The sequence below is a fragment of the Stegostoma tigrinum genome, chromosome 4 (genome assembly GCF_030684315.1).
Source record: "Stegostoma tigrinum isolate sSteTig4 chromosome 4, sSteTig4.hap1, whole genome shotgun sequence".
Lineage (NCBI taxonomy): Eukaryota > Metazoa > Chordata > Chondrichthyes > Orectolobiformes > Stegostomatidae > Stegostoma > Stegostoma tigrinum.
Genome location: NC_081357.1, coordinates 127,155,434 through 127,183,112, shown reverse-complemented (window position 1 = coordinate 127,183,112; position 27,679 = coordinate 127,155,434). Strand labels below are relative to the sequence as shown.

Below are 27,679 nucleotides of genomic sequence, written 5' to 3'. Positions count from 1 at the left end.
GCTGTTGTATGCCCATCATTTATTTTATGATCAGTAGATTTTGAAAATTCTAAGTGAAGGTATTTAGTGGTTTCTCACAAATATCCCCATTCTCAATGATAAGGGAGCCCAGCCCATGAAGACCAAATGATGAGGCTGAAGCATTCATGGCAATCTTTATCCAGAAGTGCCTAGTTGATGATCCATCTCAGCCTCATCCAGTGGTCCTCAGTATTACAGATACCAGTCTTCAGACAATTTGATCCAATCCATTTGATATGAAGAAAGAAGTACTGGAAACTGCAAAAGGTTATGGGACCTGACAAGATTCTGTCAAAAATAATGGAGATGTCTGCTCAGGAACCAGTGAAGCTGTTCCAGTACATCTACAACACTGGTATCTACCCAACAATGTGGAAAATTGACCAAGCATGTACTGTACATAAAAATCAGGACAAATCCACCCCGGGCAATTACTGCCCCGTCAGTGTACTCTTGATCATCAGTAAAATCATGGAAGTAACCTGCTCATTGATGCTAAACTTGAGATCCTGACCTCGTTAAAGTCTTGGTTCAAACATGGAAAAAAGAGCTGAATACCTGACGGAGATGAAAGTGACAATCCTTGACATCAAACCCATTTTGGCCCCATGTGGCGTCAAGATGCCTGAGCAAAATTAAAGTCAACAGCAATCAGGAGGAAGCTATCTGCTGGTTGGCGTCAAACCTGTCCCATGGGGAGATGGTTGTAATGGCTGGAGGTCAATCATCTCGGCTTCAGGACATATCTGCAGGAGTTCCTCAGGGTAGTGTCTTCGGCCCAACCACCTTTAGCTGCTTCATCAATGACCTTCTCTCCATCATAAGGTCAGAAGTAGGGACTTTTGCTGATGACTATGCAACGTACAGCTCCATTTGTAACTTCTTACCAGTCCGTACTGGAACAATACTGAGACAATATCTAGTTTTGAGTTATCTAGTTTGAGATTCACCCTGTAGTGGAAACATCTTTTCATCATCTAGCCTGACAAATCCCCTCAGAATCTCATATGTTTCAATAGGTTTGTCTCCACTATGTGGAAAGATAGAAAACTGCACATAAATAAGGTAATCATAGGGGGTAATGAGCTGTTAACTTTTTCATTCATTCACGGGATGAGGGCATCACTGGCTGAGCTAGCATTTATTGCCCATCCCTAATTGCCCAGAGGGCAGTTAAGAGGCAACAACATTGCTGTGGGTCTGGAGTCAAATGTAGGCCTGACCAGGTGAGAATGGCAGTTTCCTTCCTTAAAGGGCATTAGGGTTTTCCTGACAAGGAACAATGGCTTCATGGTCACCAATAGAGTTATAAAACCAGATTTTTATTGAATTCAAATTCCACCATCTGCCTTGGTGGCATTCAAACTCAGGTCCCTAGAACATTACATGGGTCTCTAGATAACAGCCCAGTGACCAAATTGCCTCTCCATATGCAGGAGAATGTGCTTTCTCGCACACTAGCAAGATTCTTGACACACTGTTAAAATATAAATGGAAAACTGGACCTTTTTATACTTGCTGTCAGGAATCCCTTTAATCCAATCTCATCCTATTTTCTCAAATGGCTCTCTACTGTCCAGCCAATTCATTTCCACCTATTTAGGGTCCCCATTATCAGCTTATCTTTCTCTCCGGCTGACCATTATCCAACTCTTTGTCTGCCTTTTTCTCCCTGGGCTCCATATCTGCCTATTTGCTGACTTATTCTCCCCTACCCTGCACCTACCACACTCCCCTTTCTCATACTCCCTTCTTCCTGTCTTTAACATAGATACCACCTTTTCCTGGCCACTAACAGTTCTGAAGAAGGGTCACTGGAGCTGAAACACTATCTCAGTTTTCTCTCTACAGATGTTGCCAGACCTGCTGAGTTCCTCCAACAATTTCTGTGCATGTTTTACCATTACCGATGTTGCTCAGGGGCTGGGAAAGTTGAACGCATGGACATCAATTAGAAAACCTATGGATGACAAGAGATCTTTCTACTCTATAAGTTATCTGCTGTTTGTTAACAGCCTTGATAAAGCACAAAACTTTGCAATCACGCCGTGATCTTCTGACAGAAAACCATTCTGAAATTTCTGGAATTCAGCCATAAGTGTGAATTAAATTCACCACAGTCTTTCAGCATCAGTCATTATTTTTTAAGGACCTGGTAACTAATATGTTTTGTGGCTTAGAAACCTGGGAAGGGTCAGTCAAGTTGGCAGTAAGTTGTTCTCTAGATTTAGTTTTCAATTGGTATTGTCAATATTTTTGTGCCAGAGTTGTCATCCAGATTCCTGTTTGAGTAAGAAGACTATATGCTTCAGGATGCAAAGTTAACTTTGATCCGCGGAAATATCAAATAGAAGCTTGGAAGCAGCACAGAAAAGAGGACATTCATGCCATTGTGCTTGTGCTGGCTTTCTCAAACAGTCAGTCAGTTAGTCCTACATCTCTGTCCTTGCTACATAGTCTGGGAATGCACACTTTTACAAACATTTAGCTAATTCTCTTTTGAATATTCCTGTTGGATCTGCTTCTACTTACATAGAGTGGAATTCCTACAGTGTGGAAACAGGCCTTTGAGCCTATCAAGTCCACACCAACCCTCCAAAGAGAAACCCTACCCTAACCACGCAACCCTGTATTTCCCTGTGGCTAATCTACCCAGCCTGCACACTATGGGCAATTTAGTCTGGCCAATCCACCCTAATCTGCACATCCTTGGACTGTGGAAGGAAACCAGAGCACCTAATAATTGCTCAATATGCCCACTCCTGAGGCAATACTGGAGCAACTATGCCCCTATCTTTCATCTACCAGGATTTTAGAAGGAGAACAACACAGAGCTTCTAGAAATTCCTCTTTTGCTATGGAAACAGTTCCACTTTCCTGATTATCATGAATGAGGACACTTCAATAGGTCAGGAATGTTTGTACATTTCAAACATTTAACACACTCATTTTCAAAACCCATCCAACACTGCTGGATTAGAGATAATGGGAACTGCAGATGCTGGAGATTCCAAGATAATAAAATGTGAGGCTGGATGAACACAGCAGGCAAAGCAGCATCTCAGGAGCACAAAAGCTGACGTTTCGGGCCTAGACCCTTCATCAGAGAGGGGGATGGGGGGAGGGAACTGGAATAAATAGGGAGAGAGGGGGAGGCGGACCGAAGATGGAGAGTAAAGAAGATAGGTGGAGAGAGTGTAGGTGGGGAGGTAGGGAGGGGATAGGTCAGTCCAGGGAAGACGGACAGGTCAAGGAGGTGGGATGAGGTTAGTAGGTAGCGGGGGGTGCGGCTTGGGGTGGGAGGAAGGGATGGGTGAGAGGAAGAACCGGTTAGGGAGGCAGAGACAGGTTGGACTGGTTTTGGGATGCAGTGGGTGGGGGGGAAGAGCTGGGCTGGTTGTGTGGTGCAGTGGGGGGAGGGGACGAACTGGGCTGGTTGAGGGATGCAGTAGGGGAAGGGGAGATTTTGAAACTGGTGAAGTCCACATTGATACCATATGGCTGCAGGGTTCCCAGGCGGAATATGAGTTGCTGTTCCTGCAACCTTCGGGTGGCATCATTGTGGCAGTGCAGGAGGCCCATGATGGACATGTCATCAAGAGAATGGGAGGGGGAGTGGAAATGGTTTGCGACTGGGAGGTGCAGTTGTTTGTTGCGAACTGAGCGGAGGTGTTCTGCAAAGCGGTCCCCAAGCCTCCGCTTGGTTTCCCCAATGTAGAGGAAGCCGCACCGGGTACAGTGGATGCAGTATACCACATTGGTAGATGTGCAGGTGAACCTCTGCTTGATGTGGAATGTCATCTTGGGGCCTGGGATGGGGGTGAGGGAGGAGGTGTGGGGACAAGTGTGGGAACAGCAACTCATATTCCGCCTGGGAACCCTGCAGCCATATGGTATCAATGTGGACTTCACCAGTTTCAAAATCTCCCCTTCCCCTACTGCATCCCTCAACCAGCCCAGTTCGTCCCCTCCCCCCACTGCACCACACAACCAGCCCAGCTCTTCCCCCCCACCCACTGCATCCCAAAACCAGTCCAACCTGTCTCTGCCTCCCTAACCGGTTCTTCCTCTCACCCATCCCTTCCTCCCACCCCAAGCCGCACCCCCCGCTACCTACTAACCTCATCCCACCTCCTTGACCTGTCCGTCTTCCCTGGACTGACCTATCCCCTCCCTACCTCCCCACCTACACTCTCTCCACCTATCTTCTTTACTCTCCATCTTCGGTCCGCCTCCCCCTCTCTCCCTATTTATTCCAGTTCCCTCTCCCCATCCCCCTCTCTGATGAAGGGTCTAGGCCCGAAACGTCAGCTTTTGTGCTCCTGAGATGCTGCTTTGCCTGCTGTGTTCATCCAGCCTCACATTTTATCAACACTGCTGGATTACTGAGCCATCTTCAATTTATTATCTTGTTTTTATTTTTACACTCTGTCAGTTTTCTCTTAGTTCATACTTTTTACCTTTCTTTATTTCTCATTCTATATCTAATTTTATTCTGTGATATCTCATCCTATTTCCATTTCCATCTCTCCCTTTCTCTGTTTTACACTTTCATCAGTTGAGTAAATGTATCATTAGCTAGTGGTGATGGAATTGCAACATGAATGTTATGAGTTTGGATTTCCAGCAGCTTGCAGCCCAAATGTTATTTGATGTTAAGAGCGAGGTTAAAAGAAAAAAGCCCAGTTAAAATCTATTACGTTTTTTGACATTCCAGTCATTTTTGCTCCATTATGTTGCATGTACAGCAATATGCAAAGCATCAACAGAAAATATACATATAGAGTTGAAAGTATTGAAAAAGTATGATGAGTATGAAATGAAACTGATGAGCTCAGTTTACAAAACGGTGCTGTGAGTATTGGGGATTCCTGGAGATTAATTAAAATCAAAAATTCCAGGTTACAGGATGTCGAAATTTAGTAAGGATCTGATTAAGAGACACTATTATAGAAATATTGTAAAAGACACAGAGCTGAACTTGATCCAAAATTTGGTTAATGGTGATATTTGGGGGAGTTTCATGGAGGGTTTCAAACTGTTTTTCAACGCGTTATTTCACACAGTTGTCTGCTGCTCACCCCATTACATATGCAGCATGCCTTTAAGGCACACTTATTGTCATGTGCGATAGAAGTACACACCTCTGCTGGGACCTTGTTGGAATTGTGCTGCTGACATCATCTTTAAAGCCCAGTTGTGCACCAGTTTAAATGCTGCATGCCAGGAATTACCTTTCACAAGTTGCAATGTGGGAGATGTTGCCCCAGAATGGCCTTACAGGACTAAGTTATAACCTGCTTTGCTGATAGGGAGCTGGAGACCCTGGTGGATGAGATGCCAGGAAGACAGAGCAGCTGACGACATCACAACACTAGGCCTGGCCAAGCTGGCCTGAAGTTGCCATCTTGACCAGTGCAGTGTCCACATTTCAGAGGAAAGCCCAGCAGTTTAGAAAGAAAGTCTATGACTTTTTACACTTGGCAAAGGTAAGTATCATTGACTTCTCTGTACTGCCTCATACTCACTCTAATTCTGCTACTGTACACATATGCTACCAAGTCTCGCGGTTTCCCGCTTTCACACAAGCAGCATCTTCCTTCATTGGCACTCATCCGTTCCATTCCCGACAAGCTACAAAAAGCCCTTCCTGCCCTCTGTGCTACTTACTCACTCACACAGAACACACCTCACCATGTTTGGTACACATGCAACAGCACTGACAGCTGTATCAATCACATCTGTCTCACTTTATCTTTCCATTTGAGCTGTGGTCAGAGAAAAGGCCCATAATAGGGCTGAAAGGGCCAAGAAGGGCAAAAGGATACCTGACCTTTGATCTGTCACTCCAACAAGACAAGAATCCTTAAGCTTACAGAAGAAAGTTACGATTCTGTTTACCTGCAGCTGTTTCTTTTGAATGATGTCTACCATTAGGTCCAAGGGATGTTTCAGTTTGTAATCGCTTTAAATTTTTCCTATACTTTCCCGATATGACATCAAGGAATCCTGGTAAATTAGGAGTCAGTGGGAATCAGCAAAACTGGTTGGAGTCAAATTGAACACAAAGGATGCTGTTGCTCAATGTTGGACTTTACTGCAGGAGTTCCTCAGGGTAGTGTCCCAGGCTCAGCTGCTTCATCAATGACCTTCACTCCATCCTAAAGTCAGAAGTGACAACGTTCACTAATGTTTGCAAAATGTCCCACACCATTCACGAATCCTCAGATACTAAAGCAGTCCATGTGACAATGCCTGGACTTCATTGAGACTTGGGTAACTAAGTAATAACTAACATTCGTGCCACACAAGTGGCAGGAAATGATCATCTTGAACAAGAGAGAAGCAAGTTTAACCATCACTTCTTGACTGTCAATGGAGATTACCATTATTGATTCTCCCCCATTATCAACATTCTCGGGGCTACCATTTACCAGAAACTGAACTGACCTAACTTGATAAACTCTGTGGATACAACGGCATGCCAGAGGCTGAAAAATGCAGATGACTAACTCATCACCTGGATTCCCAACATCTGTCCATCATTTACCAGACACAAATCAGGACTGTGATAAAATACTGCCCACTTGCCTGGATGAGTGTGGCTAAAACTACGCTCAAGAAACTCAACAGTGTTTAAGTCAAAACATCTTGTGGGACTGGTATCATATTCACCACCTTAAACATTTGTTTCCTGTTATGACTATAATGGGAAGATTTACTGATGATCAAGCCCCAGTACTGCACCAGTTTCACCATTAGTGATATAATCACTTTGGTATAATCACCACAATAGTCAACCACTTATTTTCTGGTACTTCTCACCAGAACAAAATAGATGTTCATCATGCCTCATTAATAACTCAAAATCATCTATTACTAGATTTTAAACTTAAACTTAAACCAAGTGGAAAACACTGGTGAACATATAAGAGACAATCTGGAATTATTCCCCCACAATCCAGACATAGAGTGCAAGAAGATAATAGTTTTGACAGAGAAGATGTATTTTAAAAAGACAAGGAAGAGAAACAACTTCTGTTGGCCACATGTGAAAACAGAGTACAGAATGCCATGATTTTTCATTGTCTGCTGGATTTCATATTGACAAGATTGTATTAGTGATGTCTCTACTTTGACTCAGTTCTGATTGTAACCAATATCGAGTCTTTGGAAAGTGGGTAGTGATGGAATGCTGCAGGTGTCAATCATAACATCCTGGCCTACAGCAGTTAAAGAATTTGGCTTACCACTAGCTTCCAAAGGGCAATTATGAATGGACAATAAATTCTAGTCTACCCAGCAACATTCACCCTGAGAATAAATAAGAAAAACGTTCTCTCATGTGACAATGAATTCTAGTTGTTCCCAAGGAGAGGTACATCCTCCCAGCATTTACCCTGTCAAGCCCCTAAGAATCCCATGTGCTTTAATGAGACCACCTCTTAGTCTTCTAATCTCCAGTGAATTGAGTCCCAACCTGTTTAGCCTTTCCTCGTAAAACAATCCTCTCAACTAGGGATCATTGAGTGACACTCTCTGGACTGCTTCCAATGAAATGATATCTTTGCAGAAATAAGGGAACCAAAACTGCGCACAGTAGCCCAGGTGTGGTTTCATCAGCAGCTTGTACAGTTGCAATAAGACTTCCCTATGCTTATGCTTCATCCTTATACTCTTATCCTTTGAAATAAGGGCCAACATTTCATTAGCCTTCCTGATTATCTGCTGCACCCGTGTGCATGAAAGTGTGTCTTCAGAAGTGTTCTTTCTCATTGGCCTCCTACTATATGCATTGTGAAGGGCATCTGCTGGCTTCCATCAACTGTTGCATAAAAACAGGCCAGTGGCAGGAATACCAGGAGCGTGTCATGAAAACTGTCTAAAATTGACACTTAGTCAATTTCTTGGTCAGTTCAACTCACTGAGGCAGCTAAAGAGAAAAGTAAATGAGGACAAGGGGAGAAATTAAGTTCAAAAAACAAATGTAATAAATAGAACGAAGAACCAAGTGATGGTAATTATTCTTACTAATATAGTAAGACAAAGGGGAAAACTATCTTCCTTATTTCACTTCCGGATTATGGGCCATTGGAGTCACCCACTGTGATAATTCTAGGTTGTGGAGCTGAGTCACACATCAACAGTACTATAATGATAACATGTCACATGGTAGCGATTAGTACAGATTCCTTTCACCTCACAGAAACAAGCAGACAGCTTTTAGGTAAAAAGAACTTGACAGACTGACAGTTCTACATACCATATCCACTCTTTAGAAGCATTCATACATACTCTTAAAAAAAACTCATATCTCACCATTGTGGGATATAGCCCTAGTTCAGTAAATATGCAAACTGTTTGAATTCAGCACTAAGTTTAAATGATTTTGCTGCTTTCAGATTTCCCTCATGTGGAAATTATTCCCCTCCTGCAACCTATTGCTCCATCCTCACCCTCACACACTCCGTGCTGCCCATCCACCCCACCGAATGAAACTATTTTTTGTCAGGTTTAAGGGCAAGACCTAAGGATCAGTGGCCTATCCACTATTTTAGATATACCGTAAGTAAATCATACAAAGCACTTCTTTAGCAGCTTTATTACACAAGATTTGACACTGAAGCACATAAAGACAAATTAGAACAGATGTGCAAAAACTTAGAAGTTGGTTTTAAGAAGTGTGTTATGGAGTGAACAGAATGGATAAGAACTCAAAGAGTCAAGCTCGACAACAGGGAGGAAGTTTTGCTCTATTTGGGCTGTACTTTGTCAGATACCACCTGAAATAATATGATCAGTTTTAGTTACCTCACAAAGGAGGTAAATTAGCTTTAGATGGCACATGGTGCAGATTCACCAGAGTGATTCTGAGCCATGGAGAGTTATATTAATGATGAAAGTTGCATGAACTTGGCTTGTAGTCCTTTGATTTTAAAGATTTGAACTGTAACCTATTTGACTTCCTTAGCAATGATAGGTGACTGAATAGAGCTGGGAACTGGAAACTATTTTCTTTGGTGGATGAATTCAGAATGAAGTGTAGAATCTTAAAATTAAAGTTGGCTATTTGGGAGCGACATGAGAAAGCATTTTGACCACACAACGCCAAGTATATAACTGGCTTTCTCAGAAGTAATAAGATGGTGGATTATGAGCCAATTTACATTTTCAGCTTTGAAATGGACACATTTATACCATTGATAAAAAGCAAGACATTTTTCATCTTCATATCACTGAAAAATCAACATTCGAAAATCTGACACCCATCTCACCTGGATAGTGGCAGCCTGAATACAATGCTTGCCGAGTAAATAAAAGTAATTGCAAAATGGGGTGTCCCAGATGACAATACCAGGTCCATTGCTTTTCTTGATATATATTAAAGATCAAAACTTGAGGACACAAAATTTAGAAAATATACAACTTGGAAGAGTTTTGAAAGTTAGGAACAATAGTGATAGACATCAAGAAGTTATTAAACCCACAGTCGGCTCATTTCAATGCAGAAGAGTGTGAAGTGACCCACTTTGGTAGAGAGAGTGTGAAGAATCAATGTGAACAAAAAGGTACAAGTCTAAAGTAGGTAGTAGCCCAGACGCACCTGAGGCTTCAAAGTGGCAAGGCAGGTGGAGAAGTGGTTAATAAAGCATATGGAATCCTGGACCTACTTATAAAGACTACAAAAGAAGTGAAAACATGTTGAACTTTGTAAAACCTGATTTGGCCTCACCAGGATTGTGTCTAATTTTTTGCACTGCACTTTAGAAAAGATATGACGGCTTCAGAGAGAATGCAAAAAAGAAATTATAAGAATGGCTTCAGGAATGAGAACTATAGTTTCTTTATTAGAATTGATGAAGCTGGTATTGTGAAGAGAAGATTGAGAGCAGATTTAGTAAAGGTGTTCAAAATTAAGAGCAGTCTAGACAGAATAGATAGTGAGAACTATTTCCATTGACAGAAGGGTTGAGAACCAGAGGAAATTAACTTAAGGTGTTTGGCAAAAAAAAAGGTGACACGAGACCACAAGTGGTTAGGACCTGGCATGCACTGCCTGAGAATGTGATGGAGACAGCTGTAATCGAAGGAAATTGCAGAACTATGGGGAAAAGGCAGAGGGCTAGATCTGACTCATTTACTCTTCTAGACAGCCAGCACAGATCTACTGTGCCAAATTACCTCCCTCTCTGCTGAAATCAGGCTGTGATTCTATGATTTTGAATGAGCAATTTAAATTCCTTCAATAAGCTAAGCATATTGAACAAATCCAGTGCATCAAAAAATGAAAATGGCAGAGTTCCCCAAAGATAACTAATAAATGGAACGAAATGCAGCAACATTCACCACAATATGTGAAACAGAAAAGTTTGTTCAGATGTCTTTTATATCTGCATACCTCTAGGAGGCCCAAGATTCACTGCGTGATACGTTCAACTTGGCAAGCATTAGTCCTTCATCTTCAGTCAGGAGTTTGATAAAGAAGCTTAACTTAAATTACATGTTGGCTTGGATTTTGCAGTTGGAATGATGGGGTAGAGACTATCACCGCATACCATCAACAGGGATAAAAACATCTTCCTATGTCTGCAACTGAACAGCTCAATGCAGCGAGCCAGGAGGTTGTTTATAAATTACCCTTCTCTTCCACAAAAGTTACTACGCTGGTACCATGCTGACAAAATTTAACATAGAACTCAAGGGGGACATCACGGTCCTTCAGTGATCCATTGGGTATTCACCAATCAAGCTATCATTGCCTTAGGACTGATCCATTCAAATATAAATTATTTTGGCTTAGTAATATGTTAAAGCCTTAATTCATGGCAAACAATCTCTGGCAATGAAAACTAACTTCTTTAAATGCTGGTTGTAACGCTTAAGATTAATTACTATAGAAGATTTTTCTAAATTAATCTTATTTGTCTTTTCTCTCAATCCCATCTTTCTTCCCTCTTTTTATCTTGCTTTCCGTACATAATTTCTCATTTAATGAAATATTTAAATTGACATTTCCTGCCACTTTGTGCCTCACGACGGATTCTTCAATGAGATGAGTTGAAGATATTTATTTTTGCTTACCATATTCACACAGTTCCAAACTCCTTTGTAGAGGGCAACATGCTGAAATAGATTTTTTAGTACCATAAGTTGTGTGCAAAATCGTATAGCAAGTCTATGCATTGCTGTGTGCTTCAAAAAGTGTACGCCGCTCATTCACTGTTCAACAATAAATCTGAACCGTTACAAAGTGTCCCTCTTACATACTGAAAGCATGTTCTCATTATCTTTATGAGTGTTATTCAGGCTTTATGCCTGAAAGTCAGGCTTACAGCAGATATGGTAAAACATTGCCTGTTTCCACACAGTTGGGATTCTATGATTCTTTGATTCTATGATTCTTTGCCTTAAACACGCGTTCATTTGGAGTAGAAATGAGCAAAAATTACACCTGCCTCTTTAGAATCCTTTATAGTCAGATTTCCCATTGCTTTCTGAGCATCAGTTGAGCTACTTGCTAATAAGATGCCAACATTGATTCCATCTTAGAGATGTTAGTAGAGTCCAAAAGGAATACCCTTAAGGTAGTTTATTTTTATAAACAGTTGATATTGTCATTTGAAACTTTAGATGGGGTACTCCAGGATTAAGTTATTATATTTTAACAAACCCCAAAAGTGTTTGACTATTTGAAGAGTACTATCCATTCAATGAAAACATGAAATGTTTGTAAATCACTTCTTCGCCATCAAGAGGTTGTGACTAAATGCTGCCTAACATCAGCAGAACATGCAGCTTTGGTTATGTGCTATTTCTATTTTTCATTTTGAAGATTCAAGGCGACACTAACAGAATTCCTTGTGGACTATTTGGAACAGCAATACACTAAACTTTAGGTTAATAAATACTTTGAATTTTACTGAAAATTGGGACATGTTGCCTAAGCTTTGCTTTGCACACATCAGAGCAAATACGAAAATGTCAAATTTCAGACACACACAATTTAAACTGTAAGAGAAAAAGGCACTTACAGGTTGTCAAGTCCAAACTCTCACCACGCCAGTTTATAGTCCAGCAGGTTTATTTGAAATCACAAGCTTTTGGTGCACTGCTCCTTCATCGGATGAAGGCTTCACTTGACAAAGGAGCAGCATTCCAAAAGCTGTCGGACTACAACCTGTTGTCATGTGACTTCTGACATTGTCCACCCTAGCCTAACACCAGCACATCCACAACATGGTTGTCAAGTCAACTTTATTGGACTAAGGCATTGCCATACAGAAGGAAAGTTGGATTTATAAGCGACCCAATCTCCCAGATAATTCATAGCAATCAAAAGGTTTGAACATTTCACTTTTGTTTCTGGGAACAGGTCCTCTGGGTATGCAAATATGTTGCTTCTAGCCAGCATAAAAGAGTCACATTATCAGCTCAACTCATTATCTTAAATTGATCACATGGGTAGCTGATGACACACTCAGAATTTTCAGTCAGTTCTGCCTAATGACATGAAGTACATCTATCAGTAGACATTTTGCAACACCATGCATGGCTTCAGTGCCAGTGTGATGCCAAATACATGAACCATACACCCAGCGACTGGCTGATTGAATCAAAAATCTGCTTCCTTCAGTTGTTCAAAATTTACTGTGTACACATCATTCTTAAAAAGCCCACGCATTCAAATCTGAAACAAACAAATGGACAACAGGAGGCTGAACGAAAACAGCAGGCCAGGCAGCATCTGGAGGGAAGGAGAGGTCAATGTTTCGGGTATAACCCTTCTTCAGGACTATAAGGTAATACCCCAAACATTGTCTGCTCCTTTCCTCCAGATGCTGCCTGGCCTGCTGTGTTCTTACAGCCACCTGGATTCCAGCATCTGCAGTTTTTTTATATATCAAGCAAACAAGTGTTTGAATAGCTACACAATAACTAATTTAAAATAATCAGTTGAGGTTGTAATGTAGGGCCGCATGGGCCCCAGCTATGCCTGCCTCTTTGTAGGTTACGTGGAACAGTCCATCTTCCGCACCTACACAGGCCCCAAACCCCACCTCTTCCTCCGGTACATTGATGACTGTATCGGCGCCGCCTCTTGCTCCCCAGAGGAGCTCGAACAGTTCATCCACTTCACCAACACCTTCCACCCCAACCTTCAGTTCACCTGGGCCATCTCCAACACATCCCTCACCTTCCTGGACCTCTCAGTCTCCATCTCAGGCAACCAGCTTGTAACTGATGTCCATTTCAAGCCCACCGACTCCCACAGCTACCTAGAATACACCTCCTCCCACCCACCCTCCTGCAAAAACTTCATCCCCTATTCCCAATTCCTCCGCCTCCGCCGCATCTGCTCCCACGATAAGACATTCCACTCCCGCACATCCCAGATGTCCAAGTTCTTTAAGGACCGCAACTTCCCCCCCACGGTGATTGAGAACGCCCTTGACCGCGTCTCCCGCATTTCCCGCGACACATCCCTCACACCCCGCCCCCGCCACAACCGCCCCAAGAGGATCCCCCTCGTTCTCACACACCACCCTACCAACCTCCGGATACAACGCATTATCCTCCGACACTTCCGCCATTTACAATCCGACCCCACCACCCAAGACATTTTTCCATCCCCACCCCTGTCTGCTTTCCGGAGAGACCACTCTCTCCGTGACTCCCTTGTTCGCTCCACACTGCCCTCCAACCCCACCACACCCGGCACCTTCCCCTGCAACCGCAGGAAATGCTACACTTGTCCCCACACCTCCTCCCTCACCCCCATCCCAGGCCCCAAGATGACATTCCACATTAAGCAGAGGTTCACCTGCACATCTGCCAATGTGGTATACTGCATCCACTGTACCCGGTGCGGCTTTCTCTACATTGGGGAAACCAAGCGGAGGCTTGGGGACCGCTTTGCAGAACACCTCCGCTCAGTTCGCAACAAACAACTGCACCTCCCAGTCGCAAACCATTTCCACTCCCCCTCCCATTCTCTTGATGACATGTCCATCATGGGCCTCCTGCACTGCCACAATGATGCCACCCGAAGGTTGCAGGAACAGCAACTCATATTCCGCCTGGGAACCCTGCAGCCATATGGTATCAATGTGGACTTCACCAGTTTCAAAATCTCCCCTTCCCCCACTGCATCCCTAAACCAGCCCAGTTCATCCCCTCCCCCCACTGCACCACACAACCAGCCCAGCTCTTCCCCCCCACCCACTGCATCCCAAAACCAGTCCAACCTGTCTCTGCCTCCCTAACCGGTTCTTCCTCTCACCCATCCCTTCCTCCCACCCCCAGCCGCACCCCCAGCTACCTACTAACCTCATCCCACCTCCTTGACCTGTCCGTCTTCCCTGGACTGACCTATCCCCTCCCTACCTCCCCACCTACACCCTCTCCACCTATCTTCTTTGCTCTCCATCTTCGGCCCGCCTCCCCCTCTCTCCCTATTTATTCCAGTTCCCTCCCCCCATCCCCCTCTCTGATGAAGGGTCTAGGCCCGAAACGTCAGCTTTTGTGCTCCTGAGATGCTGCTTGGCCTGCTGTGTTCATCCAGCCTCACATTTTATCATCGAGGTTGTAATGTACTTCAGTTACACTCACTAGAAGAATAATACATTGATAAATGGGACCTGTGCTCTGTCAATAAAAGTAATATGTTTGTTTGTGCCTTCTCTTGAATTACCCAGGGACTTTGGGAGCCTATTTTTCTCATTGCATTGCCTGTGGCAGTGCCTTATCAATTAAGAGTTGACTTGCCAAACAATAGGCATCCTTTTCCACTTATGGCAGAAATTGTTGTGATCACCCAAAATTTGGCATTCTTGTATTTGTTTTAATAAGAGCAAAATGAAAGCTCTGGCAACATTGTCTCTCCTCAACAATATTAAAAAAGAATGGTTGAAAATGTTTTTGTAAGGTATAGGTGGTCAATCGTAGTGAATAATTTAGATAACGTAAAGTTGCTTCATTTGATTATATTCAGTTACTTCTTTACTTATATTTAACCACATTTACAAGATAATGCAGTATTTAAAAATTAAGGTCACAATTTCAGAGCACCAGTCCAGTGATGAACGCAGTGTAACAGAGTGTGAGAATGAATTGGATAACCACCAGAGTTGGGAGGAGATCATGAAAAGTGATATTGGAAAGTTTCTCACTGACGGGTGTGTGCGCATACATTGCCCATTCTCTCAAGTGAAAAACAAGCTTTATCTCATTCTACCAACAAGTTGGTGGAGAATGTAGACCTGGCTACATAGGTGTGTTCAAATTCGGCTGCACCAATGAAACTACGCAGTGCAGAGTTCAGAGCCAAAGAGATTCCATTCCTTCTGCTGGGCTTATGTTTGGGACAAACAGAAGTTTGACCTCTTCCTCACCTCAGTTTACCAGACAGTAGGATTACAAGTTAAAACTGACATCCCTGAGTCTTGTCATAACTGACACGTTTGTTAGACATTCTGCAGTTGGCACCTAAACCTAAAAAATGCTACAGGCCTTCAGCCTCTTTGTTTCTTTAAAAGGCCAGTTTTAAAATAATCCTGTGCTACAAATGATTTTGTGAAAGATTTGTATGTGTGGAGTGTTTTCAAAGCTTGAAGGTGTGTCATTCGCAAAGTTTAATAGGTTTAGTAAATATAACAGTTAAAATAAATGTAAATCTTGCGAGTTAAGATCCAACATTTCTTTTGTTGTAAATGCCAGATAATATTCTGATCTTTCCAGCAGGAAAATATATGCCACAGCATTGATGTTTATACTTTAACATAGGAATTAATCCTACAGTACAGTAGGGATTTAGAAGCCTTCTAAAATCCAGGGCTTTTCCATAGTCAGCGCCCATTCCAAATGTGTGAAAGGAAATCGTGTGATAGCCTAAAAGGAAAAGGAAATGTGTTTCAGTGAGATAGTTGAAGACGTTATTGCATTCCTATTAAAAACACAATTTGGACTGGCATTCAAAAACGCCTTAAAGAACCCTTTTGGGAATTGTGACTGGAGAAATGATGCATGACTTTCTTTCACCCGAAAGGGTAATCCAAACAGAAATGTATAAATTAAAAATTCATTAGCCCTTGTGGTTGGCTACCTAAAATTCCAGCGTATAATGTTAGCAACAGTTAAGCGTATGATCAGATTTTGGAAAATGTTACATGCAAACTGTTTCTGAAGTTATCATTCACCTGTTTCACAAATAGGGCGTCCTCATAGGATTTCTGGAATCACTCGGAAGACTCCAGAAAAAGTTTTATGCCAAAAACGAACGTTTGAATTGCCCAATCCGAGTATACTTGATCGTAAAAAAAGGCGGTTCAGCTGTTGGATTAAGAGCTTTGAAGACGATTCGTTCCTGGGGGCTGGATGTTGATGAGACATTCATCCTTTCTGGCTTACCAGCAGCAGAACTTCTAAACAAAATAGGCCCTCATATTTACTTTGATGAACAGATGCTCCAGCCATCAAGTGCTGCAAACATTGCACAATGCAAGGCGCGTTGAGGGGAGAGATGATGCTTTCAAAAATCATGCTGCAGTTTTTCAGAGTACCAACTGTACACCACAAGGAAAATTAAAATTACATTACTGAAACAGACTATAGTTGTTTGTTTTATTATGAATTATATCCGGATAAAGTGATATTTTTCAAAGGAAATGATCAGTAAGAAACAAATATTTGTTCAGGAGGATATCAGATTTAATAAGAATTATCTTTACTATATACATTTAATCAGTATGCTTGCAGTTCTCATCTTTTGGATCATTGTTCGTTAAGAACAGGAGAATCTTATTTTTGCCATTTTTTGAGATCCAGATGATAGTTAAGCCATTGTTTCTGAAATGTTTGGAAAAATTATTCTTTCACAAATTGTAAAGATCAATCTGATTGTTTAATCTGAAGCTGTAATATTAGACTCTTTAATGTAATTGTCTATTTTATGCATTTATTTTTCTTAAATTAGACTGTTTCTCAAATATCTTCTTTTTTGTTATTTTTAAAAGTTTGAATATGTCAGGAAGGTAGAACAAAGTTTATTCTAGTGCTCTATGCTGTTAAAGCAAAATAGGTAGTCTTCTAAGATACCACATTCTCACTGAAATTATAAAGCACTTTCTTTCCAAATATAGAGTTCCTTACAAGAATTATGTAGTCACATTCATAATTATGCAAAAAAAGATGCTCCACTTAAATAAGATTCACAGCATAAATTTGGTCTCTTTGCATATCCAACTCACTGGCTTGGCCAAGTTCCTACAAAATACATTGACCATCAATTTGAAATTTGCTACAGCAAACATACCAGCTCGTCAGTGACAACATAACCAGTGATGGCTAAGGGCTTATTTTGGGAGAGGGCATTGGACATGTTGGAAATAATTTTAGTTGAATGAAACTTAAGATCTCAAATCTTCATTTCCATATAATTCTTTCCAGCTGGAATTTATAGACAAAATGTGAAAATGCATAAAAACTGAAAACAGACAGCTTCCACAAAATACATAAAATCTGTATTTATGGTGTGAACAAGAATAAATATTTTTAAAAAGCACCTTTTCTTAATGCGACTTTGTACATATCAAAATGTATTAGTATTAGAATTGCTTATGAATTAACCAAATATCAACTATGCCCTGTCTTTTCCTACCCTGAACATTGTACAAGAAAAATATTGTTAACTTACGATGAAATTGTTTGAAGAACAAATGGAAACATTCCTTTGCTTTTAATACTAAGGGGATAAAATCAGGACAACAGTCAACACTGACCTGCCTTTGAGAGTTACAAATGAGTAATTCAAGAGAATCGGTCAAAGGCTAGAGAGATTTTACAGAACAATTTATTCTGAAATGAAATAAAACCTGGAGAAACTTAACAGGTCTGCAAATATCTTTGGGAAGAAAGCAGAATTCACGTTTTGAGTTTGGTGATGCTTCATCTGATGAAGGGCTTGAAAGCTTACCTCTGCTTTCTTCCCACAGATGCTGCCAGATCTGCTGAATTTATTCTGGAATATTTGCTTGAAAGCTCTCTTTCCAGTTCTCTGGGATAAAGAGTAAGGTATATTAATTTAATTACATTTGAGTTGTAATTAATAATACAATAATCATCGATATAAAATGCAAAGAATACAAATAAAGATTATGCTGAGAAATGTTTGATGGAAATTGCTGGCATTCTTTTACTAAAATTATTAGATTAATAAGATTGGAATGTTTGAAACAGTGGACAAAAAATCTAACCTTCCACCCTCCCTGCCCCATCCCAAACACCACCACCAAGCTTCACAGAGCAGCATGTGCAAAGGTGAGAAAGTTGTGAAAATTTGGAAATATGAATATATCAGAATCACAACATCAAGAAATTAATTTTACAATTTTCTCTTTAAGCCTTGGATGGTGACTTCAGAATTTGCAGTTACTTATTTTCATGCGTTTGCATCTTATTAAAGTCCTTTTCCCCATGAAACTATTCCTGACATGTAAATCACAGTAGGTACCTGGTGACTGCAGCTTGCAGATGCTTGTTCGAGCCTTCACTCAGCTGTGTCTTCAGCATGCTATTCCTGCATAAACACTGTCACCTTTGACTTTTCAGTATCAGTAAACCAGCAGCCTCACCACGTCCCTATGTCTGCTTTCAGATCAACTTGCACACCTCTTCAATCCTTCACCACTGTACTTTCGAGCTTAGGGGCAGCTATGACTTGCATGGTCACTTTGCACAGGAGGATACTCATGCATCTGCACAGGGCACAACTTTTGGCTGTAAGCATGTTTTCTTAGAGCTCACTTTGCATTTACTTACAGTTGCCAGCCCATGTCCGTTCACATTGCTTTCTAAGTGCACTCTGACTTTAATATGACGTACAGGCTGCCATTCTCTGTGATACTCACATTGCTTTATCAGATAGAGTGTTCAGTGCTCAGTTACACATTGCTGGGGGAGAGAGACGGGCAGCTTGTCACAGTGGGAATTGCGGAGTTGTCCAGGGGTGACCATGCCACTGTGTAAATGGCAGCTTTGGCTGCAGACAGGAATTTTGTCAGCACAATGATGTGGTTTCAGAAGCAGACATCAGCCCTGAAAACAAGGCAGAGGACTACAGAGATGCCCCACACCAACTGCAGAGGAAAGCCTTGGGGTGGCCTTGAGGCAAATGTTTTCTTTCCAAAATCAACGTGTTCAGCCATCAAAAGAAGATGATCTGATTGACCTCGCCAAAGTTCTGATGTTGCACTCCTGCCACCTCTCAAAGATGGAAGGATGTCACCCAAACTGAGGCCCTCGGAACATGCCTAGTTACTGTTCTTGACAGTTTAGTACTTGATATGTCCCTTATATCTAGGCACTGCTGAAATAACTCAGTGCTATACTGATGATCGAAAGATCAAAAACAAAGTTGCTGGAAAAGCTCGGCAGCTTTGGCAGTATCTTTGAAGGGAAAAACAGAGTTAACGTTTTGGGTCCAATGACCCTTCCTCAGAACTGTTCTGAGTTATGAAGGAGGGTCACTGGATCTGAAATGATAACTATGTTTTTTTTTTCCTTCACAGATTGTTGCCAGACCTGCTGAGCATTTCCAGCAACTTTGTTTTTGTTCCTGATTCACAGCATCTGCAGTTCTTTCGGCTTTTATTGATGATCTAAAGATCTCTGGTTCAGTCCGGGGTTTGGGCAATGAATGCATTTAACTTGCCTTATCCCGAGATGATAAATTCTTTATTCTTTTATGACTACATTTGTTCAAATTAGGCAGTGTTTTGCCTCCATTTTAGAAATCAAATTGGACCGTGAGAGATTCTTTCAATCTGCTATACCTGCTGTGCTTTGGCTAACATGTTGGCACGACCGTTGGGGCTAATTTAACAGCATTAATTGCTTTAAAGGGCCTGGCAATGGGGGAAGTCCTGTTTTAGAGGACACTTGGCCAACCCAATGAGCCAGCAGCTCTTTGCTCCTCCCACTGCCACTGGGAGCTGCTGGCCACTGCTGGTACAGCAGGAAATCCCACTGGATTGAGGAGCACAGCTAAGTCCGGGATCCATGAATGGGGAGGGGGCTGGGTTCAAGAGGTCAGTGGAAGGACTAACAGTGGGTACTAACTTTGTAAACAGCGCCTCCAATGAACCCAGCAAGCCTGTCAAGAAATTCCCCTCTGCCTTGTTCAACACACACATCCGTTCAGCCTTTATGGGATGGGGCCTCTATCTGCCATGGGTACAATACCAGGGGCAGCAGGAAGAAGCATATAAAAGAATATTTCAGGGTCTCAATTGGCCCAAAATCTTGTGGGAGGTCAATGTCTTTCTCCCCATCCCTTAAAATTCCCGACTGGTGTGTAGACAGCAGGTAGACACAACCTGCCAGGTTTTATGCATTCCCCAACTTTCAGACCAACTGGTGAGGGGACCCTAAAATCCAACCACTTGACATTTATTTTTGGCACTGTTCCCTTTCCCTCTTCAAGCTTTTTAGCTGCTTAAAGTCAACTTAGTGTTTGCATTTTAGATTGTGTTTTATGTACTATCCTTCACTGCCCTGACAGCCTGGAATTTCTGTCTCATAATCTCACATAAACATTAACATAAGAACATAAGAACTAGGAGCAGGAGTAGGCCGTTCGGCCCTTAGAGCCCGCTCCACCACTCAATAAGATCATGGCTGATCTTATCGTGGACCCAGATCCACTTACCTGCGCTCTCACCGTATCCCTTAATTCCTTTATTGTTCAAAAAATATCGACCTTACTTTTAAAAACATTTACTGAAGTAGTGTCAACTACTTCACTGGGCAAGGAATTCCATAGATTAACAACCCTCTGGGTGAAGAAGCTCCTTCTCAACTCAGTCCCAAATCTGCTAACTCTAATCTTGAGGCTTCACCTGCCAGTGGGGACATCCTCTCTACTTCTATATTATCTATTACCTTCATAATTTTACATGTTTCTATAAGATGCCCCCTCAAGCTTCTTAATATTGTAACTCTTTCGGACAAAACATTCATAAAATACCACCTTCACTGGATTTTTTTTTGAAAGATTTGCTTCAGTCATTCTGCTATCTGCCTAAACTCGCTAAAACATCTCAAACAACTTCCAGACAAAAGCATTCAGAACGCTCGCTCTGTTTCAGCATGTCTAAAGCACAAACCTTTTACATCTTTAATTACATAAAGTGAGTCCCATTTCGCAACTAATTTTTTATGAACAACTAAGATATTTTATGCTACAGCCTGGGTGATGTTTTATGTGTTATTCTCAATGGGAAACAGGGCCAGGTGGATCTTATTGACAATGAGGTCCTTGATTGCGTCTTTTAACCTGGCCCAATGAGGGACCCCTGACTGACAGATATAAGCAGGATGCTGCTGGGCCTGCTGTGTTCATCCAGCCTCACATTTTATTATCTTGATTTCAAAGGTGTGCTCAGTTTAGAGACTGGCTCTGAACTCTCTGGTCAGAGCTCATGTACTGTGCACAGGTAAATAAAGGGTGACTTGTTGATGTGATATCAGCCTCTGTGCAGTTATTTCAACAACCAACAAATGCTTGTCACTGTCTGATCTGAGACACACAGAGTCACGGAGGATTCTCAGATCCTTTCCCTTTCAATACCTATATCACTTTGCACTATCTAAACCCTTGGAGAAAGCTCCCAAACATGTTTTGCCTGGCAAGATACATTGTCAATCAGTGCAATTGCCCTGACGGATTTGTACCAACCAGCAGCTGAGACCACTGTATGCTTTTGAGAAGTTGTCGTTTGTCTATTTTCTGACCTTTTAAGAAAGAAAAGCTTGCATTTATATGGCATTTTTTGGTGACGTTAGTGTCTCAAAGTACTTCAGAACTAATGCAGTATTTTTGAAATGTTCATTGTGGTAATGTAGCCAAATGTGGTAGCCCATTTGCACAAAGCAAGATCCTACAAATAGCTAGAGATTGATAGTGAAATAGAAGGCTTGTTGAGGAATAAATTCAAACAAGAGTTCAATTGAAAGCTAATGTTACCCTTTTTGAGTTTTTAAACATCATTATTGTTGTGTAGGGAAGCCACTATGTTGCTCCCGGCTGGTGAATTAAAGCAATTGATTTGGTGAAAACTTTAGAAATCCTATTCTGATGATTGCATTTTCAAAACAGGACTTTTGTAGAGCAGATAAAACATAATGCAGATGACTGCCTATAATCCTGTGGTTTGCCAGTTTGGATCTCTTATATTTCTTCCACAAAATTATCAAATGAGTGAAACATTTATTAATGTCAAGAAACAATAACAAACAGCTAATTTAAAAGACATGCATGATCTCACTGTGGCAATGTTTCAAAGTCATTTGGTGAAATATAATTGGCATAAATCCAGGGGTTGACAGTGAGAAGGAAGGTGTTGGGTTGGAGGAGGATATAAAGGGACTGGTCAGATGGGCAGATCAATGGCAGATTATATTTAACCCTGATAAATAGGAGATGATCCACTTTGGAAGAGGTAACAAGATAAGGGAGTACTCAATGAATGGCAAGACACTAAGAAGCTCAAAGGAACTGGTGGATTTTGGGGTACTGTCCACAGGTCCCTAGAAAGTGGCAGAACAGGTCAATAGGACAGGTTGGAAGGCACATTGTACCTTTGAATTTATCAGTCAAGGCAGAGATTATAAGGGCTGGGAGGTCATGTTGGAGCTGTGCAGGTCTTTTGTCAGACCATGGCTGTGCGCAGTTCTGATCACTACATTAAAGTAAGGATGTGATTTCACTGGAGGGGGTGCAGAGGAGACTCATCAGGATGTTGCCTGGAGTGGGGTGCTACAACAATGAAGAGAGGCTGGATAAGATCAGGTGTTTTTCTTCAGAGCAAGGAAGGGTGGAGGTGTGGTGGGCGACCTGATTAAGGTGCATACAATTATGATGGGCATGGACAGGGTGAATAGAAAACAGTGTTCCCTTAGTCGAAGGGTCAAAAACAAAAGTGCATCATATTAAACTGAGAGCGAGGAGGTTTAAAGGGAATTTGAAGAAAACCTTTTCTCACACGGAGGGTGGTAGAGGTTTGGAATGCACTGCCTGTGAGAGTAGTTGAGGAAGGACACCTCACAATCTTAAAAACGTACTTAGATGAGCACTTGAGTGCCCTATCATTGAAGGAGATGAGTGTGGGGCTGGAAAGTCGGATTAGTTTTGGTAGTAATGTAGTTTTGCCAAAACAGATGCCTTGGGCGAAAGGGCCTGTTGTGTACTGTATGATTCTATGATTGCATAATTCTATGAAGACAAATGAAAGAGTTGAAGCTTCATCTTCTTTGACCTGATGGCGTCACGAACAACCTGCTGTCAACAGTTTGTTTTTACCAAAATGGTTATACAACTAGATCTGGATTATTAGCCAAATAGCCCAGCCTTATACAGTGCCACTGAAAAGTGTTGTAAAAGCTTCATAAGACCATTATGGAACTAAATTTGACACCAAACCACAGAAGGAAATATTACGACAGATGGATACAAGCTTGGTGAAACAGCTAGCTTCTTAACAATGTCTATAATAGAAAAGTGGAACACTTTAGGGAGGGAGCTTCAGAGTTTAGAGCTTTGGCAGCTGCAGTAAGATGATGAGGCAGTGAACTCTGGAGATGGTCAAGTGGCCCAGAGTTAGGGGAGCTCAGATTACTGCTTGTGACCGCAATCTATTAAGGAAGTAAGAATCATCTGAATGCGAATTGGGTTCATTTATTTTCCTAAGGGAAAGTTCTGAAGTTACTTTCAAATGGAAATTGCAAAATGCCAACATTGTAATAAGCAAGAATTTTTTTCTTGGAATACATAGAGAATAATTGGGTCTCGTATATTGCAGATACTCACACTGTGAATGATTTTCATTCATTTCTTGGAAATATGAGAGAAAGCAATTTGCTGAAATTATGCTTGTTCTGAATGAAAATATTGAGTGACTTGTGAACAATGACCCATCTTTCCTTTCTGGCCTGAGGAAGGGTCCTTCTGTTTCCTTACGCTCTGAGGAAGGGTCACTGGACCCAAAGCATCAACTCTGATTTTTCTTCACATCTGCTGAACTTTTCCAGCAACTTCTGTTTTTGTTCCATCTTTCCTTTAGTTTATTGTATGCAGTGTGTTCATTACAATAGTTAGTGCATTGGAACACTTCGAGGTCAACTTGTAGGTCATCTGCATGCGATCTTCTGGCTACCATGTGATCAATTGAGGTGATGCTTGCAGGGAAGATTACTGGGTAAATTTTGACAGAAGGAACCATTCACTAATGATTGAAGGCTGTCAGAGGCAGATTTAGTGGCCTGCTGTATTGATCTATCTCAGCAATGATCCTTTCCCCAGGCCCTATTCTATTGCGGTGTGACCGGTGGAGTTGCTGACCTCTAGTTTATTGTGGACTCTCGAAAGTCCAAATTCCACTGCCCCACTCCTAACCCATTCACCCAAACCCCCAACCCCTCCAAACGGAAAACTAGTAAAATTTACAAATAATACATACCTTGCCTTGCATACTTCCAGTGTCACCAGTGAGTTAATTTCCAAGTAGAATCATTAAACCCCGACAGTGCAGTTAGATAACCATTCAGCCCACTGAGCCTGTACCGACCCTTAGAAGAGCAATCCAACCAGACCTCAATCTTGTATTTCCCATGGCTAACCCATCTAGACTGTACATCACTGGGCACTATGGAGCAATTTAGTGTGGCCAGACCCCCTAACCTGCATGTCTATGGGCTCTTAGCTCAGTATTACTTTTTCTTAACAGATGTTTCCCTGTGGGCCTGTAAGACCCAGAATCATTGTCACTTGGCAGCATTGCAGACTACCTGACTTGGATATAATTTCAGCAGGACTCCCAGAAATGCCAAAAAGGCAATAGATGAACAATTTAATACAGTTTAATGCTGGTAGGAAAGCAGAGAGAAAAAAGTTAAAACTGAACATTTAATACAGAAGTTAAAATTAATTGTACAATTACAGCAAGACAATGTACTTGAATCCACTCACTGAAGGCCAGCATACAGTTTTACTCTCAGTGACCAGTGCACAAGGACAGTCAGACTGCATTGAACATTCTCCTCTCTCAATTTACAGCCATTCAAATAATATCTGTTTCCCTAAATTTTGCTACCAAAGTGGATGGCATCATATTTATCCACATTAAATTACACCTGCAATGCATTTGTTCAATGTGTCTAAATTACACTGCAATATCTCTGCATCCTTCTCACGGCTCACACTCCCACCCAGCTTAGCATCATCTGCAAAACGTTGAGATAGTACATTTAGTTCCCTCATCTAAACTATTATCATAATCTTTGGTACTTTATCTTCATAAAATTCAAGGATACATTTCCTACTGATTGACCATTATATGCTCTTTCCATCACCCCTTCAAAGTATTTTTCCAGATGGATAAGCCTTGTTGACCTTTCATTATTTTCAGTCTGAAGTACTTTTCTATCTTTCTTAAATTATAGATTCTGGAATCTTCCCCTGCACGGATGTCAGTCACGTTAGGCAATAGTTTTAAAGTGTTATTCTATTGAACAGTTTGTATATAGGGTATACAAGTTGTATATATACAGCTCCCCATAAACCTCAATATGACAAAAGTCTGCCTGACTCTCCTTTAAATACCTTTAGCAATGTAGCCTCCACAACTCTCCGGAGTAGAGAATTCCAAATATTCAGAACAGGAATCCCTCTGCTTGGTAGGGGAGTCAAAAACTAGGCATAGCTTTAAGGTGAGGGGGAAAGATTTCAAAAGGATCTAAGGGGCAACTTTTTCATGCAGAGGGCCATGTGTGTATGGAATGAGCTGCCAGAGAAATTAGTGGTGATTGGTGCTATTACAACATTTAAAAGCCTTCTAGATGCGTAAATGAATAGGAAGGTTTAGAGGGATATGGAGGTGGTGGAGGCTGGTACACTTACAAAATTTAAAAGGCGACTGGATGGATATATGAATAGGAAGTGCTGTGAAGGATATGAGACAAATGCTGGCAAATGGGACCAAATTAATTTAGGATATCTGGCCAGCATGGATGAATTGGACTGACAGGTTAGTTTCTATGCTGTACATCGCTATGACTCTATAAGAGTTTTAAACCAGTGTCGCCCTATTCTGTAATTATGTCCCCTAGTTTGAAATGTCCAACTCATAAAATAACTTCTGAACTTCAAACCCACTCAGAATTTTGCAAGTTTCAATGAGATCACCTTTCATTTTTCTAAAGTCTGAGGAATAAAGGCTAACCTGTTTAGGGTAATTCTTCTTGATAAATCAACCCCTTGAAAAGTGAATCTTTTTCTAGCTGCCTCCAAAGCCAGTATATCTTTTCTTAAAGTCACGGACTGAAATTGTACACAATACGTCAGATGCAGCCTCACTAACACCCTGTACAGCTCTAAAAAGACTTTTCCATTTTTAAAATATAACCCACAGCAATCAAGTCCGACGTTCAATTTGCCGTTTAATGATTTGTTACACCTGAATTCTAACGTTTTGTGTTTGATACACAAGGACCCCCAGATTCCTCTGTGCTGCACTTTACAGTCCGTCTCTTTCAAATAATTATCTGCCTCTTGATTTGTATGACTTCGCGCTTTCCTACGTTCAACTCTATCTACCAGCTTGTTGTTCACTCATTCAAACTATCTATATCCCATCACAAATTCCTTACATCTTCATTTTAACATGTCTTCTGATCTATTTCTGTATCATTAGAACATTTGGATACATTATGCGCTGCCTCTCTCCAAGTCATTTGTATAGACAGTAAATATTTGAGGCCCATATGGCACTCCACTAACCTTTTTTCTGTGATGATAAATTATCAAATGCCTTTTATAACTTTAAATACACAACATCTACTGGTTCCCCTTTATCAAATCTGCTTGTTATAGCCTCAAGGAACTTTAGCAAACTTGTCAAACTTGATTTTCCTTTCAGAAAACCCATGTTGGCTCTGTATGTATTCATTATGGCATTCCGTTGGCATTGGTAGGCCTGGTGTGGGGACTTCTGGAATGGACTGTATGGGGAAAGCATGGCCAAGAGGAGGCGATCAAGCCCCTGTAGGAAATATGACTCCAGTATGACTAAGCACTTTTGAAAGACTGTAATGTTTGACTTTTAGCTTTCCTTATTTACTTTTCTACTTAATTGTAAGAATTCTGTATTGTTAACTTATAACTTTGCTCTTTCTCTCGAGCTTGTTCTGATGATTCTGAACCTCTGTACCTGTACCTAAGATACTTGCATTGTGCATTGTATGGTGTTGTTCTGCACTTTTCACTGTACTCCTATACTTCTGTACTTGAGTTCATGTGACAATAAAAAAAATCCATCCATTCTCTGGCACCACTCTTCTGTAGAACTTGTGCATACACAAACAAGTGAATCTGATATCTTTGTTGTAGTATTCTTGTGTGTGTAAGACTGTGTAAACTTTCTAGAAGTGGAGTTTCATCCTCTTAGTTTTGCTAATCAATTATTCCTGCCTCTATCATTGTTACCTCAATTGGATAAATGCATTAAAACGGCAGAAATAGTAAGCTTGAGGGAGGTTACTTTTGTAAACAGACGCTCAAAAGCAGAAAAAATACAGCAAAAATGACTTTGTTTCCTGTCGTGCCTGA

General features: G+C 41.3%; 1 protein-coding gene across 1 annotated transcript in view; it reads left to right on the top strand.

Annotated features, from left to right (window-relative positions):
- Nucleotides 1-16,532, top strand: part of LOC125452661 (cytosolic 5'-nucleotidase 1A-like) — a 75,069-nt gene extending 58,537 nt beyond the window's left edge. Inside the window, exon 6 of the mRNA XM_048531325.1 lies at nt 16,233-16,532. Coding sequence (XP_048387282.1) covers nt 16,233-16,532 — 300 coding nt within the window. The remainder of the gene's footprint in view (nt 1-16,232) is intronic.
- The last annotated feature ends 11,147 nt before the right edge of the window (nt 16,533-27,679 follow it).